This window comes from Myotis myotis, unplaced genomic scaffold (genome assembly GCF_014108235.1).
Source record: "Myotis myotis isolate mMyoMyo1 unplaced genomic scaffold, mMyoMyo1.p scaffold_m19_p_7, whole genome shotgun sequence".
Taxonomy (NCBI): domain Eukaryota; kingdom Metazoa; phylum Chordata; class Mammalia; order Chiroptera; family Vespertilionidae; genus Myotis; species Myotis myotis.
This window is the reverse complement of record NW_023416379.1, coordinates 75687907-75709330: the sequence shown is the minus strand read 5'-3', so window position 1 is coordinate 75709330 and position 21424 is coordinate 75687907. Positions and strand designations below refer to the sequence as shown.

At 36.1% G+C, this 21424-nt stretch overlaps 1 protein-coding gene across 2 annotated transcripts in view; it reads left to right on the top strand.

The window, feature by feature from the left end:
* The window catches only part of FAM83B (family with sequence similarity 83 member B), a 74717-nt gene that overhangs the window by 6979 nt on the left and 46314 nt on the right, over nucleotides 1-21424 (top strand). For both annotated transcript variants that reach the window (XM_036318259.1, XM_036318258.1), the window contains exon 2: nucleotides 10643-11146. In XM_036318259.1, the coding sequence (XP_036174152.1) occupies nucleotides 10703-11146 (444 nt within the window). In that variant the 5' untranslated portion in view covers nucleotides 10643-10702. The remainder of the gene's footprint in view (nucleotides 1-10642; nucleotides 11147-21424) is intronic.

The following is a 21424-nucleotide window of genomic DNA, read 5'->3' as shown; positions in this document are numbered from 1 at the left end:
TTGGCATTTTAATCAAATAAATTTCTTCCCACTTACACAGTTTTCACAACCATATTACTGTTTTTAAAGCTCTACTTTATAATAGTCCAAGATTGCTTTTTTGCCACTGAATATAACAGTAGACTTTTTAGCTGTTCCCCACATACCAAAGCTAAATACATTTTCTTAAGGCATTTCATTTGCAAACTTTCACTTTTTCATAGATGAAGCAAACTGTTTTGTTTAATGTATTCAGAAAGCCACTTTAATAGTTTATATTGGAGCAAATATATTTGTTACGTTTTCCTATATTACCTGTTCCTCTGTAAATGTGAAAGTGTACCAAGATTGACTTTTTTATTGTCTTAAATAGTTTAGTGCATATGACATATGTTCAACATCTCACGCCATGGGGCCCCTGTTGCCTGTTTTGCTCTCATATAGATATATAAAGTCTTTGTTATAAATTATACGACTCCACTTCCTATGGTTATCAGAGAACTGTGGATAGTTGTTGTAAAGTGGGGTAGAGAGGCAGGCAAACGAGTGAGAGATGAATGGATGGATAGGTGGGTAGGTAGGTAGGTACATAGATGGATAGATAGAACCCTAGTTTTTTCTCCTTTGTGATTACCCAATGAGGAGAGAATGGAACATAGTTCCCAATATACTTAAAATGCAAGACAACAGGCCTTATCCAAGACAGCCTTGATACTCAAAATGTGCAATAACCAATATGACAGGGGCATTGATAAATTAGAATATACCAGTTTAGTGGCCTTTGAGGAACTTCCATTCTAGTGAGGGGGATACAGGCAGTGATAAGCAAACAGATACCTTTGTTATTTTACATAAGTGCTGTAAGTTAAAGCCAGTTATTTTACATAAGTGACACAAGTTAAATATAATTAGCATGGCAGAGAGGGTGGGTTGTTTTTAAAATGGGTAATCTGAAAGACCTCTCTGTAAGGAGACAGCAGATGAGTAAGATAGGAATGAAAACAAGGAACATTCCAGGCAGATGGGACAACCAGCACAAAGATTCTAAGATAAGAATTAACGTGGCTTGTTAAATGCAAAGAAAGAAAACCTGTTAGATATCTAGGGAAGGTGTCCAGAAACCACTTGAATATATGTCTGGAACCTAGGGGAACAGTCAGGTCTGGAGTTTTGCAATTCATCTGGATATAAATTATTTCATGCAATAAAACTTGATGAGATTATCCTGGGGAGAGCATGTTGTCCTTACCAGCGGTTCTCAACCTGTGGGTCACGACCCCTTTGGCGGTCGAATGACCCTTTCACAGGGGTCGCCTAAGACCATCGTGCATATCAGATATTTACATTACGATTCATAACAGTAGCAACATTACAGTTATGAAGTAGCAACGAAAATAATTTTATGGTTGGGTCACAACATGAGGAACTGTATTTAAAGGTCCAGAAGGTTGAGAACCACTGCCTTAAACAAATAGCCAGATATTTCTTCAGTAAAATGGATTTATTTGAGTGCAACGAGAATTGCAATTCAGGACATGCAATCCAATGGCCAAGTGCAAGTCCAGAGAAACAAAGGAGAGGAAGGCTCTTTTATGGAATTGGTAGGGATTGTAAACAAATAATCCATTGGAAGAAACTGAAAGTTCGAAGGATAGTGACTTTTCATGGGCTGAATTATGGCCGTCTTCCATTGGCTGAGCCGTTACTGGGCAAGGGGGAATCTTCCTCCTCTTGAGGGAGTACAGTGGTATCTCTTCCTGTCGGGTCAGTAGTGTTGCCTTAAGTGACACATGCATGGGAATTCTCCCTTCTAGCCTCTGGAACCCATTTTAAATGAGATGTCTGTTTATTAATTTCCACAATAGAGATAACTAAAGTTCCCAAGTCCATGCCTGGACAACAGGAAAATAAGTAGCTGTGAAGGCATTTGAAGGAAATTCTTCCCTCTGTCCTAGAACGAGGCATTGAGGATTTCTCTGCAGTGATTCTTGGATAATGTCAGCACTGTCAATAGTCATTATTAAGATCCTTTCCCCTAGCATTCTAGCATTCTCAAAAAACAAACAAACAACAACAAAAAAATCCTGATCCTCTTTCAAGTTTTACCTACCTTTAGAGTAGAGAGAGAGACGTATTTCTTGAAACCACAATTCGGGTTAGGATCTGGATGATTTATGGGATAAATTTAAGCCTGGCACTGCTCTGTTTTATTCTGTTGTAAACTATGCATTTGTAAACTCAGGGCTGCTCTGGAATATTTAGTTTCCTCCAATTTCACCTTAATGATGAACATCTATGCTCATAATTCACTTAAACACCCACTTAATTCTTTCGCTGATATAAGTTCATATAACAGAACTGATACCAAAAGCTTAGGAGAAATGGGTCATGCTGTACAGCTAATTTTTATCACCGTTTATGTTGAAAATATAAGACTAAGACTTAGAACTTTATTTATTAAAACTAATTCAAATGCACAAAATGAGTTTAACATAATTTTACATTTCAAACAACACTTGATAATGCTATTTATTTTTCTGACAGAGTGCTCTTTTGAAATCAGTATTTATATTTTTTGGCAGTGATCTGTGGATTTATCTAATCACTTATAGTACTCAGTGGGTTTCTGCTTACAAATAGATAACATTTTGTATCATCAAAAAACTTAACCTCCATTTAACATTAACATATATGTGCTTCAATGTTGTAAAGTTCTTTTTGGTAGTATATTTTAAACATTTATATTTCAGCATTTTGGGTGCCTATCATACATTTATCAACACTCAGGCTGTTACATTAAGTTATTACAGCAGTACATTATTAGCTTATTTAACCATTATGTTCTGAGCCTTAATAATTGTGCTAACAGAGCTTATAGTCTAGTAAAGAAGGTGGAGAATAGTGCATTTAACTAATGCATAAGAAGTGGTAGTCTGCTTGTTATCCACATAGCATCATAACATAAGCATTTTTTTCCATGCTCTTAAAACAATTAGAGGCAGCTTTTGACTTTCTTGAGTTTTTTGTTTGTTTTGCATTTGGTAATAGGTGGGCATAATATTTATTTAAATTTAAAAAGAAAAGAAAAGAAACCAAACTATGAAGGCTGACTCAGAAGAAACAGGGAAGAAGGGTAAGGGATAGTAGGCAGTTCCTTGTCCTACCAGAATAAGAAACACTTTCCTAAGCATCTCCCTATTTCCAAGCAAAGTTAGCAGGTCTCTGGCATCACAGAATTTTTCAGTAGGCAACATAAATATCATCTTAGAAGTTTGAAATGGGGGTGTCCCCAAACCCAACTTGTTGCACATTAGGGGACTCTGTCAAAAATATGTCCTCTGCTTGAATACATACAGAAAGAGGGTATTCAGTAAGAAAGGATTTTATTACCTAACTATGTTTTAGCAGTTTTTATGGCTGATATAAAGTTGAAACCTTTTATCTCATTTAGTTCCTATTACACACATTGATCAGAACCAGGGAAAGATGGAGCACTTTGGCAAAGTGCAAGATACAGCCCCATCATTTAATCTCCTGGAATGCTAACATCATGATGGAATACAATTCAGGAGTAGTTGGTTGTTGGTAAAAGAGTATTTTGCTTTAATTTCACTTGCATGCATAGAGTATTCCTCTGCATTTTGACTATAGAGTATATGCTCTGAGTTAAGGGTTTATTGCTTTTTTCTATGACTTTCTCTACCAGATCACTCAGTGCTTCCACATGATAGTCAGTGCTTCCACATGTTTTAATGTCATTAATATATATTGGAGGCCTTTATATTTTTATATCTGAACTGTAGTGTAGACAGTGGTTGTTAAATATATTGAATAACAGCCAATATAAATAAACCCTAGAATTATTTTGGTGGGAAAGTGATATAACATCACCCCACCCATCAATTTAAGGAAATTAAGAAATGTCAGGTATCAGAAGAGGAGCTTTCATTTGAGATTTATGAAATTAATTTGAGTGTTTAGGTGTATCCTTTTCATAGGTTTGATGGGTTGGGTGATCCCAGTGATTTGCATACGGAGATGTTTGCACTCACCACCCTGGGACTGTGTGTGCTGTATGTTCATGTATTCCTTGGCCTGCCAAAAATTATACCCTGTGATCTGTGCCATTTGGCCATTTTTTATGTGTTATTGTGAAGCCAGCTTAGAATTTTTTAATAAGTTTGGATGCCAAATTAGATATCAAATTGTACTTGACAGGTTAAGTATTAGAGTGAATTTTTAACTTAATAGTAGCTTCTTGAATGTTTTAATTGTCATCTTAAATTTCTGACAATCAGATTCAAAGCGAACACAATTTTGGTAGCTAATATTGTGAAGAAAGGAGAGATACATGATTTTCAACTCTTGTGGACCATGGATTATGATTTCATGAGACAGAGATGTTCCCAACATTTCTTTATGAAACATTTTCTCATATTCTGTAGGTAGACATTTTGATAAATATCAAAAATTCAATTATCCAAAGGATTGATTTGAGATTTTTTCTTTAGTATTTGGAAGACTGTGAAATGGTTCTTAATAAAATATGTTTAACATAGAAATTAAGTAAGAGAACTAGTTTTATGTCATCACATAAACCAGATAAAATGCTTGAAATTATTTCTGAATGGAAAATTAATTTTTCATTAGGTTCCTTTATTTTAAATGTTTAAGTTTTAAAAGTAAAGGCAATCTTTATTTGTATTAGCTTCCTGTTCCTGCTGAAACAAAATAAAACATCAAAGTTGGACAAAAAAAGAACACTTTATTCTCTCACAGTTCTAGGTCCTAGTAAATAGTCCTGAATCAGGACCATGTTTTCTTTGGAGGCTCTTGGGAAGAATCTGTTCCTTGCCTTTCTCTTATCTCTGGTGTTGCTGTCAGTCCTTAGTGTTCCAATCTCTACCTCCAGAATCACTTGGATTTGTCCCTGGCAACTCTCTCCTTATACAGACTTCAGTCATATTGGATTGGGTCCTACTCTAATTGAATATGTCTTCGTTGTAACTGGATTACATCTAAAAGAAGACCCCATTTCCAAATAAGATTACATGACTGGTACTGAGGATTTGGACTGGAACATATCTTGTTGGAGGGCACACTTCAACCCATAACAGTATTCAGTAGTTGAATAAAAATAGCCCAAGACAGAAATTGGAAAAGGGAACTCAGAGACATTAGCAGCTGTAATCCTTTGGGTCTTCTGCTTGCACACTAGTTACATACAGTAATTATAACCTCAAACTACTTGTGATTTAAGAACAGTGTCATTTCTCTTTGAAACATTTTCCCATTGACTTATTATTTCAGAAGACTTCTCAGTGAATATCAGATCAAAAACCATAAACAAATTGACACTAGGTTTGGCTGTTTATTCAATACTTCAGTTGCTAAAATAGCGAGTGATAATGTTAATGGTATGACAGAATCATTATCTTCTTTTGAATCTTAAAAAGACCTTTATGATCAAACATTTTTATGTCTTTATGGCAATTTTACTTTAATAGGTTGTTTAAATGTAAAATAATAAAGTTAATAGCATTTACTTTAAGTGATTTACCTCATATACTCTTTACAATGACTCAGTAAGGTGAAGACTGCTGTTATTCTTTCTACACATGACCAAACCCAGGCTTTGGGCATTGGTGACCTGTCCAAGAGCTTCACTGTAATTGGGCAAGCTGGCTTGGAACCTGGCAGTCTGACCCTACAAATAAGCTCTCACTCTCGATTCTATATATTGTGTGTGTTTTTCTATTCAAGGTCCATGAAATTGCTCATTAATATTTGTTTTCTAAACTTTCCTATTTTGAGATTATTGTCAATTCACAGGCAGTTGAGAGAAATATTTCAGTTGATTCCTTGTATCTTTTTAAAAAATATATATTTTTATTGATTTCAGAGAGGAAGGGAGAGGGAGGGAGAGATAGAAACATCAATGATGAGAGAGAATCATTGATCAGCTGTCTCCTTAATGCCCCCTACTTGGGATTGAGCCTGCAACCCAGGCATGTGCCCTTGACTGGAATTGATCCCGGGACCTTTCAGTCCACAGGCCAACTCTATCTACTGAGCCAAACCAGCTAGGGCTTCCTTGTATCTTTTACTCAGTTTCCCCCAGTGGTAACATCTTGCAAAAGCCATAATATTATATCTCAATCAGTACATTGACGTTGATACTGTCAAGGTACAGACCATTTCCATCAACACAAAGATCATCCCTGTTGCCTTTTTGGAGTAACTTCTTTCTCCCTCCTCTACACACCTTTCTTAGAATGACTCAGTGAGTAAACCCTGGCAACCACTAATCTGATCCCCATTTCTATAATTTTGTCATTTCAAGAATATTATATAAATGGAATCATGTAGCATCTAATCTTTGGGGATTGATTTTTTTTCTTTTCCTTTTTTTTTTTTTTTTCTTTAACTCAGCACAGTTCTCTGGCTATCCATCTAGGGCGGCTATAACATGGATCGATAGCTTGTTCATGTTATTGCTGATTAGTATTCCGTAGAATGAGTGTACAACAGTTTGTTTCATATTCACCTCTTGAAGGACATTTGAGTTATTTCTAGTTGGGGCTGTTACGAGTAAAGCCATTAGAACATTAATGGACAGTTTTCGAGTGAAGGTACATTTTTTTTATTTCTCTGGGATAAATTCCAAGAGTGCAATTGCTGTATCACATAGCATTTGCATATTTAGTTTTATAAATGAAACTGCCAAACTGTTTTGAAATCTAATTTTTTTATACTTTGTTTTGTATCCTTTGTATTTACATATTCAATGTTTGGAAATTATACTTTCCAAAAATGGCATTAAACATTTAATATCAAGTGCAATCTGTAACGGTTTTGAGGCATGGATGTGAACTCTTTCTATACAAAACTATTTTCCTGGAATGAGTCACTTAACTAGCAGGTGAGCCAGGCAGTTTGTTCAGCTTTTCCATCATAGCAAGATTTTATTTTTCTCTACTCATTAACTCTATCATGTATGTTCATGTACTTTCTAAGAGTATTTAATGGTTATTAATAAAATAATGTGCTTTTATATGTCTAAAAGTATACCCAATTAATTTTTGCCCTCAATTTAAGCCCTTCAAATGTTCAGTGATTGAACTCTCAAGAGTTCAAATTAAGTCTGTGTCTAAATACAAGTGCTATTTTATTGCAGTACCCATTCATGCAAGTGCCATTACCTTGCTGTTCTCCTTTAAAATTTCTTTATAGATTGTTCCTAAACAAAACAGCCTTTGGTTTGTTTTTGGTTATTCTAGAAATGCAAATTTATGCATAACTCTAGACAGTGGTCAGAGTATTACTTCTTTAGCACGACAATATCAAGTGTATTTATTTCTTATCTTAATCCTTGTACAGGCTATCTCAACTTCCATGCCCAGGGCATGGAAGGGTTTTTTTTTTATCATGTATTTTTCGGTTTTGTATCTGGCATTGCTATTTGGTTAGGCCTATAACGTTTTGCTTTTTTCTCATTTTCAATTGTATCTTCCATGATTAACTTTTCAACTATGTCTTTGTGGTTTTATTTTGTATTTATAGTTCTCTTGCCCTCTGATTTCTTGGATTACCCATAGTTCAAGAAATAATTTTTTACAGTAGTAAAGTATATTTTGCATAGATGAAGCTCAAAAACAAACACATTTTTTAAAAGTACTTTATGCATTTTAACTTCCAAATAGGTAATGGGTTTTTAATACCACATGTTATGGGAATTCAAAAGTTAAATTTTTAAAATTAAGAAATAAGTGCTGAGAAAACATAATGTGTTTGTTTGTGTGTGTGTGTGTGTGTGTGTGTGTGTGTGTGTGTTTTAACAACCAGCAGTTACCTATCATTTGATTTTCATGATAATACATGTGATTTTCATGTAATCACTGGATGCTTGTCCTGTCATGGTCTAGAATTACTAAATGAAAATCACACCTCACTAAACCTTAGGGAAGTATACTTTAATCAAATGGATTGATTCTGTTAAGTAGATCCAAACCTTTTTTTCTTTGTTACAAATGGATATTACATGTAACAGAACTTTAATGAACATTGAAAGGTCATTAATTAGTAGTATGATGCCATGCATATGAAGTGAGCAAGTTGAAGATTACCTTGGCACCCTGGACATTTTGGCCCAGTTAGTTCCTTAATATGGGTGGCTGTCATGTGTGTTTAGCAGCATCCCTGGCCTCTACCCAGTATATGCCAGTAGCATGAACATATTCTGTCTTTACTCTTATGTCAGATTTAATCTTTAGGTTCTTGATATTTTTAGAGTGACGGTGAAAATTCTGAGCCTAGAGATAGGGAAAGGATCGTCTCCGCTGAAATAGTAAAGTGGACTCTTAATTTTGCTCCTCAGCTCTGCCTAGTAAATGCTGGATCATTTTTGGTCCTTTCCTGCCCAACGAAACTTGTGTCCCTATTGTCCATTTCTTTCCAACCTTTTTGTATGATTAGTGGCTTCTGTTACATATTGTCAGCTCAGGAATAAACAAATGGTAATAGTTCCTAGGTTACCCTCCCAAATCTGATTTGAAATTTGGTAGGCCTGAGTCTGAAAAGGCTGAGTTCAGTGGACAATTTAAAGTTAGGGCCAAGCCCTAACCTGTTTGGCTCAGTAGATAGAGCATCGGCCTGCGGACTGAAAGGTCCCAGGTTCAATTCCAGTCAGGGGCATGTACCTGGGTTGCGGGCACATCCCTAGTGGGAGGTGTGCAGGAGGCACCTGATCGATGTTTCTAACTCTCTATCCCTCTCCCTTCCTCTCTGTAAAAAAACAATAAAATATATTTTAAAAAAATAATAAATAAATAAAGTTAGGGCCAGGCTTTCCATACGAAAACGTGTAAACCTAATGTTGCCCCACCCTGCATTCTAATAACTATGTATGGCTTCAGATGGGTACTAAACGTACCGAGTGATTACTTTGTAAGTTATATAAATGTCTAAAACTAACATAATATTGTATGTCAATTGTAATTGGAAACTTTTTAAAATTATTTTAAAAAATGAAATTAGGGCCAGGCCACTGACAAAGACGTTTTTGGTCAAATTAGCCCTTTGGGACTTGTAGCACATCATCAAGTTGTACTTTATTTCAATCCACACAATGGAGATCATGATTTCAAAACCTGGAAAGGCCCTTATTTGAATGAGATAAAGTCCAATCCAGTATCTCACACACTGAGTGATTGAATGCATAACATTCATTGTGGGGCTTTGTGAAGGATGAGGTGTGAGCTTGAATGGGAAGATTTTGATTCCTGGGAGAGAACCCTGGATTATCTTAATGTCTTAAATTTCTTCACTACCTCTATGCTGTCAAACTATCAAAACCCAGGAGTTCTTGCTTTGAATCATCTCTTGAATACACTTGTCGCTTCTTCACTGGGTATTTGAATGCTGAAAGACTAGATACTTGTCTCTCCTCCACTCCCCACTGCCAGACTAATTGTTTTAAACACAAGTTTTGTGGAGTCACAGAAATCTCCTGTGTCCCTCCACACCTGGCTCTGTTGTGGCTATTCAGCATTATCTCCTACTCCTACTCAAAGGAACCTGCTTTCTAGCAGACCACGTTTTTTCACTAAGTCCTGAATGTACAAGCTCATACCTGTTCTGGGCTTTTTGTGTGTTTTTCAGTCTTGTGTGGGATGAAAATGTTCATTCTTACCACGTGATTGTATTCTTACTTAGTACCCCAGGTTCAGCTGAAGCCCACACCCTACAAAGGGATATCCATAACTCCTGTATTCCATTTAGATTTCTACTTGCTTTTATCTGAAGGCATTGACAGCAGGCAGTACTCATTTTGGCCCTTAGCAATATATGGCTGTGTTCAAAGCGGTAACAAACAGCTTTGTGTGTGCATTTTGCCTCTTCTGATAATTACTAAATTCCTGGAAAGCAAGTATTTTGTGATTTTTATGTTTCATCAGTATGTGCTTATATGCATAACAAGTACTCAGTGAAGACTTACATTAATGGCTGGCTTGGTACTGATTTCAATATATATATATATATTAGCATCAAATAGGCTTATAGAAACTGATGCTACCTTGTGTAGTATCAGATTAAAGCTAAGAAGGATGGACTCTCTGGATGTGAGAGAAGAAATGTGTATTTCCTTAGGTGAAAAACTGGAAGTAGAGGCCTGAAATGGAAAATCAAGGAATAGTCTGTAAAAAAATCTATTTGTGGTAGTTTTTGAATTATAGTGCAATTAATGCCACTTTTGATATGAAATGTATGTCATATTAACCCACAGGTCATGGAAATGAGTAAATGTAAAAACTAATAATTGACATGGGTTATAAAACCTTTGATTACAGCCCTAACTGGTTTGGCTCAGTGGATAGAGCGTCAGCCCGTGGACTGAAAGGTCCCAGGTTCGATTCCAGTCAAGGGCATGTACCTTAGTTGCAGGCACATTCCCAGTAGGAGGTGTGCAGGAGGAGGCTGATCGATGTTTCTCTCTCATTTATGTTTCTGACTCTCTATTCCTCTCTCTTCCTCTCTGTAAAAAATCAATAAAATATGTGTTTGATTTTTTTTTTTTAAAAGACCTCCCTCTTCAAAAAAAAACAAAAAAACTTTGATTACAGAGCACTAACTGATCTTAATTTTCTCCTTTTCAAACACCCAGATACCTCTTGCTGCTGCACAAATGGACATTTGACAGTGCTGTTGTCAAGCACTTGCCAGCATGGAGACTTCGTCGTTGCTGTCCTCATTGAATGATGAGTGTAAATCTGACAATTACATTGAGCCTCACTACAAGGAATGGTATCGCGTAGCCATTGATACGCTGATTGAACATGGGCTAGAAGCATACCAAGAATTTCTTGCCAAGGAGCGAGTATCAGACTTTCTAGCTGAGGAAGAAATTAATTATATTTTGAAAAATGTCCAGAAAATTGCACAAAGTACAACCCATGGTACTGACAATTCCTGCGATGATACCTCATCTTCAGGGACTTATTGGCCCATTGAATCTGATGTGGAAGCTCCGGATCTTGACTTAGGCTGGCCATATGTGATGCCGGGACTCTTAGGGGGTACCCACATAGACCTCCTCTTTCATCCACCAAGAGCACAGCTACTTACAATTAAGGAAACTATTCGGAAAATGATAAAAGAAGCCAGAAAGGTAATACTATTTCTATTTCTAAATGAAAACTCTGAAACTGTGGGAAAGCACCAGAATAGTATACCACATTTGCATGTTAAAATATTCTCCATATGTATGAACCATGCCTGTTATTTTTAGGAAATATACATATGGATACATGGGAAGATTGCACTTTTTATATCTTGCAAATATCTGAGAGAGTTGTGAGGTCCCTGCTAATGGTAGAGATTTCATTCTCTTCATAATATATGTACACACAGGAGACCATATGTCTATGAAGGCTAAGATCTAGGGACTGTGAATGAGATGATTTGACATATTTATAAAGTTCAAAACACTTAAATTTTCCTTAATCTCTGAAAAGAGATATGTTTTTGGTAAATCTGGTGAAAATTTCTTTGTTTTTAATAGGACTGTGCCTTAATTTTTTCTGTAGATATGGTTTACACTGGTAAATAAATCATAGATTTACTTACTTATTTCCTGAGTTGTGGGGAAATGGTATAAAATCAAGCATGATCATGTAAAATTCTGAAGGAAGGTCCTGAGGTACTTCCCTTTTGGGGCCTTGGTCTTCTTTATTAAATATTTATGTTGGGTTATAAATCTAGAAACTCTATTTTAGAGCTCATATTAAACTGTACAAATTTTCTTTAAATTAATTAAATAGAAGTTACTGAGAGTTATCTATGTATTCAGCACTGTGATAGGCACTATGGAGACTATAACAAAAGGTTCTAAAGTGTTTCCTGAGATCACTCTAGCATTTTTAAGTGTATGGACAAAAAAGCTACGGGTTTTTAAGCTATAAAGTGTCTAGTTCTTAGTTACAGATACTATATAATAAATAAATTTAGATCTAAAAAGGTTCTTAGGATGTACACATACATGGAGTTGCTTTCTTCCATGTCAGTAAGATACAGAAATATGTGAAATGTATGCATTTATGAAGTATGTAAAACCAAGATCCCTGAAATCTACAAGACACTGTAGATTGTAAGAGAAGCAACTAAAAGCTTTGCAATCATTTTAGGGAGACACAATGTTCTGAGGCTGATGTCAAATGTAGGCTTTGCAAAAGTAACGTGTTTTTCCCCAAAACCTCTCAAATAACTTGATGTTTTTGCTGTGTTAACTCCTTTAGCAGAACTACATTAAAGAAAGCACTAATCTATTTCAGTTGTTAAAAATTAGCTATAGAATCAGGCACACGGTAGGTGTCCAAACTTTTATTGAATGAGTTGAACAATCAGTTCAATTTCCCAAACTGAAGCATGAGTATTTTTAAAATTGTACTCTCTTATGCTCTGTGAAAAAATTGTACAATTGTATTTTGTAAAACTACAGAGCAAAAGTCAAGGATATATATATGAGTCCTTTTAAAGGTAAAATAACAAATATCAAGTACCAACATGTGCTAATTTCTGTTTGGGGACACAATATATTTTTGAACCACTGTTTGGTTAACTGAAAATTCAAAATACATTAGTGAAGAGTAAACTTAGAATTCATCAACCTACACCACAGCTGGTTTGCTATGGGGCATTGCACTTCTGTGACACAAAATGAAACTGAGTAGGTCTTATGAGTTCTTGGGCTAGCACTAACTGGAAACTGAACACTAATCATGACCATTTGAGATATATATTCTTTTTAATGTGGCAGCTATTTATTTAGAGAAACTCTGAAAGTAATATATTCTCTGTCTGGTCATTGTCTGCTGGGAACTCTGATGTACATTAATGAGCTGAGGAACTTGAAGTCCATACTGGAAAACTGTGGTATAATGTTATGTTTATCTTACACCAAATCAAAGTGACATAAAATAAGAAAGAATTTTTACCTTTATTCAGTTTGCAGAGATAATTATGTTAACTCTGCAAATTGATACATTGCAATTGAATGTATATCATAATAGATAACTTAGTGTTGTTTTTCCCTTCAAAGCATTGAAAAATATATTAGTTTCTCCCCAGTTGCAATAAATATTGAGGTCACATGAGCTATAATATGGATGGCATATATATTTCTGAAGTATTTTTGGAAATGTCTTTATGTCACTATATTTATTTAAATACTAGAGGCCTGTTGCACGAAGAGATTCATGCAATAGGCCTTCCCTCCCTTGGATGCTGGCACCAGTTTTCCTCTGGCACCCCAGGACCCAGGCCTTCGTTCTGGCTGGGCTCCGGCCAGAGCTCTCCCCGGCCCCCCCCCCCGCCCCCCTGCAGCCGTCAGGCCTCACTGCTCCTCTGATCCCGGGGTGGTTAGGCCTCGCGGCTCCGCTGATCCTGGGGCCGTGAGGCCTCGCGGCTCTGCTGATCCCGGGGCCGTGAGGCCTCACGGCTCGGCAGGCTTCGGGTACGTTTGGCTCCACCTCTTGGACCCTAGTATGCAAATTAACCGCCATCTTTGTTGGCAGTTAATTTGCATATCGCCCTGATTAGCCAATGGGAAGCGTAGCGAAGGTACAGTCAATTACCATTTTTGTCTTTTATTAGATAGGATTTTTAAGATCTTTGTTATTTTAAAGATTTTTGAGGTTATTGACCCTCTTTTCCAAGATTTTAGACTATTTACTAGCCCATACTGGACAAGCTCCTGTGATAAATTTTTTAAATAAGAGCAAATAGTACTATGAAATTAAAGCTTGTCAGAACACGTTGCTTTTTAAAGATTAAGCACAGTTTTCATGACTATCATTTGCTTAGCAGATAAGCTATTTTCTTATAATCTTTCAGAGTCAGTGGAAGCCTATTAGTTATCAGGATAAACTTTCTGATTTTGAACTGTTTTCTATATTTTAATAGATAGAAGAAAGTTACATGCCCTCAAATTTCTCAGGGATATATTTTTTGGTAATCAACATTATGCAACTGTGGAGGTCTGAGGTCAAACAAGTAGGGCTCTAAACCAGCAAACAGAACCAGCAAGCCATCTCAGAGAAAAATTTAAATCCATTTTCACTATTCCGTTTGCAATTGAGATAAGGAACTCTGAATATAAATGCCATGTTATTGAAAAATCTTAAAATAATAAAAAGAATCCAAAAGCAAGTTTCCTATCAATCCAAACATCTGAAGTCTGAACATAACCACCAAGTTAACATTCTAATCCCTTGAGAAAGTAAATTAAAATGATACTATATCTTATTTATCTTTACTGGAAATATTTTTGTTTTGAATTTCACTAATTTATATGCATTTGATGGGTTGACCTTAAATAGATAGCCAGATTTCTCCAGCAAAAATGGGTTTATTCAGGGACAGAAATACACAGCAATTTGGGACACATGGTCTAATGGCAAACCATGCACAAATTCAGAGTAAAAAGGAGACAAATATGTTTTTATAGAGGGAATGGGGGATTCAGAGGTGATGTTGTAAATAGAGTCCATTGGAGGAAAATGAGAGTTCGAAGTATAGTGGCTTTTCATTGGCTGAATTATAATAGTCTGTCATTGGCTGAGTGGTTGTTGGGCCAGGAGACAATCCCTCTTCCTGCTGGAGTAGTAGGAGAAAAACATCTTCCTGTTAGAGATGGGATTGACAAGGAGAGGTAGTGCATGAGAACTCCCCTGTAGGCCCTCCTAACTCCAATTTAAATGAGGTTATGTTCTTAACCTTCACAATTTCTACTTTAAGTAATATAATCATTAAATCATCTGCTTTTAAAAGAAGAATATAGTCTTTATAATATTTTAGAAAATCATAGCTTTGTTCTTATTGATTCTTTTCATTTTTGTCCCTTGTCACTTAGAAGTTGTTTAGACGGTTGCTTTTTTTCCCCCTTTGCTTTTTTTTATTTCTTATGTATGTTTATATAATATTTGAGAATTTTCCTTTGGGAAACTCCAATTGTAGGTAACATCTTACTTGTGCCCTAAAAAGGCCATATTTTGATTTACTGACCCTTTTTCTAACCTATTTTTATTTTTCACTATGCAGTTGACATATTTGGGTCAACTTTGTAAAGTCTGATAGCGTCTAGCAAGACTTTCCCAGATAATTATTTGTCTCTCAAGAGTTGTTCCCAAGATGATATATGCATGTATTCCTAATTACTATGAATACCTCTTATGAAAGTATCCTCTCTAATTACTCTAAAGTCATCTTTCATGAAAGTAATTCTTTTTCTAGGCACTCAGTGGTAGATATCCATGCATTATAACTTTTGATAGTTTTGAATATGTAAATGTCTAACCAGAATGCTATTTGCCTCTCTGTTTCCTAATTCTAGGCTAGCTGCTTCTATGAGATGTGAATCTTAGTCTTGTGAAATATAAAATCAAGAAGATACATAAGCAAAAGTCTAGTGAGAATTAGGGCACAGTAATTCCTGAGGTGCTCTGTACCGCCTCTCCTGAGTTCAGGTCTTGTTTCCTCCCTGAGTCAGTGTTCCTGGGTGTGTCTGTTATGGCCTAGGGAGTTATTAGTAATACAGAGAAACATTAACTACCAGCTTGTCGCATGGCTGCAACTGGGAAGGTGAACAGATGATAGGGCGTTTCCTGGGATTTGACTGGTATTATAAAAATAGTACTAGATTAGAGGCTTGATCACCAGGGCTCTACCACTAACAAGTTATGGCATCTCCCCAGGTATCTTTATTTATTTAGTGAAATATATCAAACAAAGCACTTTAATGTCTTTTAAATCTAATATTCCTATCTAAATCTCTCATAGTGCTTACCAATTTAAGATTATTTCAATATGTTATACTCCTTGCTGAATTAGTTCATTGATGAATAATTCTTATTGTGTCATAGTGTGTCACTTCCGTCTGCATTAATTTGCAACCATATCCTGCCCAACTAAACGATATTTGTTTATTCATCTTTCTTGGACTGCAATTGTCTCTCTCCTAATGATCGCAGTTTTGGTTAAGAACTTCCTCTCTGCCCCCTCCCTATTCCATCTCTCACTGTGAATACTTTTATTCTTTGAATGTGAGTCAAAATTAGTTGCTGCCAGAAAATATATTTTGCTTAGTGAGATTTAATGACATTGTTATCTTTTTCTATTAATTTGAACATCTCTTCTCTGAATACAATGCATTATTTGTTAATATATATTAATGTGTATATGATATATATGTGTGTGTGTGTGTGTGTGTGTATTTATTTATTCAGGGAGAGAGAGAGAGGAAGGAGGGTATCCTGTTAAAACTGACATTGCCATGTAACTGTTGTTGCTGTGTATGGGAATACCCTTTCTATGCCAAACTTCTGGTGCTATACAGAGAGATACCACATTCCATATTCTCCTCAATCCATTCACACACTCCCTCCACTACTACCTATAACCATGATAACATCAAATATATACTTTTCAACACAGTTACTTAAGGGAGAGGAGAGGGGAAAGAAGATAGCATGTAAGGACTCTTTAACTTCATTGCAAGATGGAGTTTTGGGCTTGCATGACTGATTTGATAACAAAGCTGTAGTCTCTCTTTTTTTAAATTGCCAAATTGAAATGATGCTTTCTTTTTTAAAATTATTTTTATTGATTTCAAAGAGGAAGGGAAAGGGAGACAGAAATAGAAACATTAATGACCAATGACAAGAGAGAATCATTGATCAGCTTCCCGTATGCCCCAAACTGGGGATTGTGCCTGCAACCGAAGCATGTGCCCTAACCTGGAATTGAACTGTGACTTTCACAGGTCAGTGCTCAACCACTGAGTCATGCTGGCTGGGCCAAATGATGCTTTTTAAAAAAGAGGATTCATGGAATGGTGTGAAAGACTCTGAATCTTAGAGTCTCAAATGACCATTTGTATTAGACGTTATACTCAATCTCCCTGAGCTTTATTTTTCCCAACAGTAAAATGAAGATCCTAATATTTTATACAATCCTTGCAGGAATAGCATGAAATAGATGACATATCTAACATGACACCTATCACACATTAAATACCCTGTGAATGGTGTTGAGGTGACAACTCCTCCTCTCCTCTTCCTCCTGCACTTCCTCCTTCTCTTACCACATCATTCCAGAGCTTTATTTAGTTAAGAAAAATAATCCATCAGTCTGTATTTTTGCATCACAGTGATTGGGAATTTGTTCTTTTAAATTTTTTAATTGAAGAGAGTGAGAGAGAAAGAGAGAGAGAGAGAAGCATCAATTTGTTTTCCCACCTTTTTATGCATTTTTGGTTGTTTCTTGTATGTGTCCTGACTGGATATCAAACCCGCAACCTTGGCACATCAGGATGATGCTCTCACCAGCTAACTGGCCACGGCTAGGCGTTTGTTCTTAAAAGCTCAGTATTGAACAAGACAGTATGTTACTAGGAATGCCATCTAGGATTATTAGCTTTTGTGAAATGACTATTCCCGAAAATACTTAAACACCTTTCTGAAGTATCATAATGATTATGTACCCTGCATTAGCTATAGAGCAACACAGCATTTCCCCAGTGTTATTTTGTAGGAAGTTCAAACTGGGAAAATATTGATTCAACATAAGTATATTGATTGAAAATAAGATCTACTGTGAAGATGGCTTAGATATAGAATATTTTATATTCAGAATGTGCTAAAAAGGCATCCTCTTTTATGGAAAGCAGGCAGGTATGGAAGAAAACATTCTAAACTATACTTTCTTTCCTAAAGTTCTGATGATCTAAAAAACTGCAGAGATCTGATGAAAAGCTAAGAGAGGGTGAGCATGTTCTATAGACAAAAAGAAAACAATAATCTTTCCATTTTCATCTAGAATTTTAAAAGTGATCATTGTATTAGCTTTTTAAATAAAGACATTATACAAGGGTTTTATATTTATGAAAAAGAACAAGGTTTTGAAAAATTTTAAAGTTCATATTTATTATAGACCTACCATTTGTTATCAAAATTTGGTTTAAATAACTACAAGTTTATGAAATATTATCACTAGTTGCTAAATATCTTTGATATAATTCAAAAAGTGATAATATTATTTAAGGAGTATAATAATTAGTGAGCAAAAAAACTATGATTTCTTGATAGAGATTACATTTTATGCTTTGTTGAAGCAAAAAAATTCAAGGTTAAGAAAAAAAAGATTTTATTAAATGAGACCTTTAACTTGGTTGCACACTACAGTCATCTGTAATTCATGAGTTTCAGATGTTTTACCAGTGTGTTATCAGTTAAAAGCTAAAGATCACCTATGATTTTTATTTTTAACAGAATTTCATTTGAAAATTGGCAACTTGAGAAAGAATTTACCCTTAAAAAAAATTATGATTGTTATTAGGGACAATAAATTTATCAGAAACACTGCCTTGATAATGTTAATCTATACCTCTATTATTGTTGGGGGGTAAACAGTTTAAAATTTGAGTTATTTTAGAGTACATATGACTTATCTGATTAAGGGAAATGTTTTTTTTGTGTTTTTTTAAAAATATATGTTATTGATTTTTTACAGAGAGGAAGGGAGAGAGATAGAGAGAGCTAGAAACATCGATGAGAGAGAAACATCGATCAGCTGCCTCCTGCACACCTCCTATTGGTGCCCTTGACCGGAATCTAACCTGGGACCTTTCAGTCCGCAGGCTGACGCTCTATCCGCTGAGCCAAACCGGTTTTGGCAAGGGAAATGTTTTTAATACAGTTTTCTCTGATCAGTTATTATCCTTTGATACTCTTTAATTTCACTCTCCCCACCCCCCACCCCCAAAAAAATAAGCTGTGAGAAACAATTCTTATAGGAACTGCATATGGGTGGCAGGTACAGTCTTTCTATTCAACTTTGAGGATTGTTACTGACTATGGGAAAAAATTTAGATGTGTGACTTCTCAGATCTCTAAAGCAGAGAGCTTATGTTTTATGACTATTTCTGCTTATTTATTTTCCTTTCGGTCACAGAATTAAAATAAAACCCAAATATTTATTGAACTACTTATGGAATTGTGTAATATTTTTCTGATGACATGTCTTTAGTAGTTTGTTGGAATGACAATGCTAATTGTCATCATAAAACATTATGTTTGTAAAACAGAGTTTTCCTAATGTCTAAATAACACCTAAATTCCATAAGGCTTGAACTGAGCAGTCTTACAAATGCAGATGCCTTTAGGGCCAAGTCAGAAAAAATAATCCTGCACAGGAAAAGCGGACAAGTGGTATTCCAGGAGGGAGCAAAAGGGACCTGGAGGAAGAGGAGATAATTTGACTCTGTAGGAATTCTTGTTTAAAATGTTATAAATAAAATGTAGCTTGCAACTGAATGTGATGATAAGCTTAGGGCCTCAGGTACACCTTGAGGCATCTTATCAAAAGTTAACTTTCATAAGAATAAGGGCATTTAGCTTTCCTTATCTGTCCGCCTTATGAGATGTAAAATATCAGGGAGGTGAGCTATGGGAGACTTTCTGAGATGATGAGAACTGGAACACTAGACTGACATGTTGTATTTTAAGGATTCTGCCTGCTCTTCTAGGGTTGCCACAAATTCATCATGTGGTATATCCTTCTACATCAATTATTCAGGTCTTTAAACAGTCCCTCTTCAAATTATTTTGAAAAAATTGGTTTGCTTTTATCATCAGCAGGGGAATTGCCTTCTGATTCTGTGTAGTGGATTTAATGGCTAGTAAAGAGTAACAGGTAATATTTATTGAGTACTTATGTGTCATAACCAAATTGACCTTCACAGCCATCCTGTGACATACATACTTTCATCATTCATATTTTACAGATGAATAATCTGCATTCTTGTGGTAGATGTGACCTAGTCGGTGGTAATGATCCAAGATGGTGATAATTGCAAAGTAATAATGACTACATATTCCTAAATAGAGGTATTGGAGGACCTAGTTGAGAGGCTCTGGGATTGAGACCAGTTGGTGATGTAGAAGTATTTTAGTTTCTAAAAGAGATAGGCACAAGGATAATATGAGGTTGCTAGTAGAAGTCAGAAACAACAAACCTGGAACTGAGATACAATTATAATTAGTAGATGAGGTATAGCACCTAGAATGCAAAGTAGGGGGCACTGAAGAGGAATGGGTTTTTGGAGTTCAAATATAGGGACGATTCAAAAAAGTAAGAGGACATTCAGACAGTGAAGTTGTCTTTTGGCCTCTGCTGGGTTCAACTGTGAGGGGAAGCGGGGATGCCTTACAGGGAAAGGGAAGGCAGGCTATTCATTCACCCAGCAAATATTTATTTACTGCCTTCCGTTCTAAACTCTGGGGATATATAAGAGAATGAAATACCAAAAACTCATACCTTTGAATGGAACTTACATACAAATAGGGAGGGAGATAATAAGCATAATAAATGAGGATTGCTGTGGAGAAAAACAAATCATAAATATGGTTGGGAAGGAGGCTTGAGACTGGTGTGTTGCGGGGAGGGGGGGAGGGTGTATTTTTAGATAGAGTTATCAGAGTAGGTCTCATCAAGAAAGTGACACTGGAGTCCAGATTTGAGGAAAGAGAGAGTGAGCCATGCATCTATTTGCCAGCAGAGCACACCAGCCTGAATATATATATATGGATAACAACTGCTAGACACCAGGAAGCAAAGGGGAGATGAGTAAGTGGGTTTAGAGAGGTAAATGGAGGTCCTCACAGGCCATTATAAGAACCTTGGCTTATGCTCTGTGTCTAATGGGGAGTCACTGGAGAACTTTGAGCAAAAGAGAGATATGATCCATTTCAAATATGCTGTTTTAAAAGGATACATCTGGCTGCAGTTTTGAAAATTGACTCGAGAAGCTTAAGAATAGCAGAGGCTATTAAGACAATTCAAGTGTGAGATGAATATGTCTCAGATGCTCAGTGATGGTTGGATTTGGGGTATATTTTGAAGGCAGTGAAATGTGGATGTCAAATAAGTTGAAAAATAGAAGATTGCTCCAAAATTTTTGGCTTAAGCAATTGGAATGCTGGCAATGTCATTCGAAGTTGGTGTCAGAGTCAGCGGAGGCTTGGATGAGGAAGCAGACACAGAGGCCAAGCTACAGAGGCTTTATCATTGTCACCGGAGCCTTGGGGTGGTTGACAGTATTACCCCAGCCACCAAGACCTGCAGATGTGTCTAAGTAGAGATTAGGGTTCACTTAGAATCTAAACACAGATCAGTCCTGATTCTGATGGATGGTATCAAAAATAACTTGCATATGATTCAGATACAGAGGAATGGGTAAATACAGAGTGTGAGATAAGAAGAAGACTGACTGGATGCTGACCCAGGACCTAATAAAACAGATTATATAACCTCCTGAGAAACAGAGCCTCCCAAAGGCAGTTATTAAGCAACTCCCATATGCTGGGTCAGGGATGTGAAAGACAGAATAAGA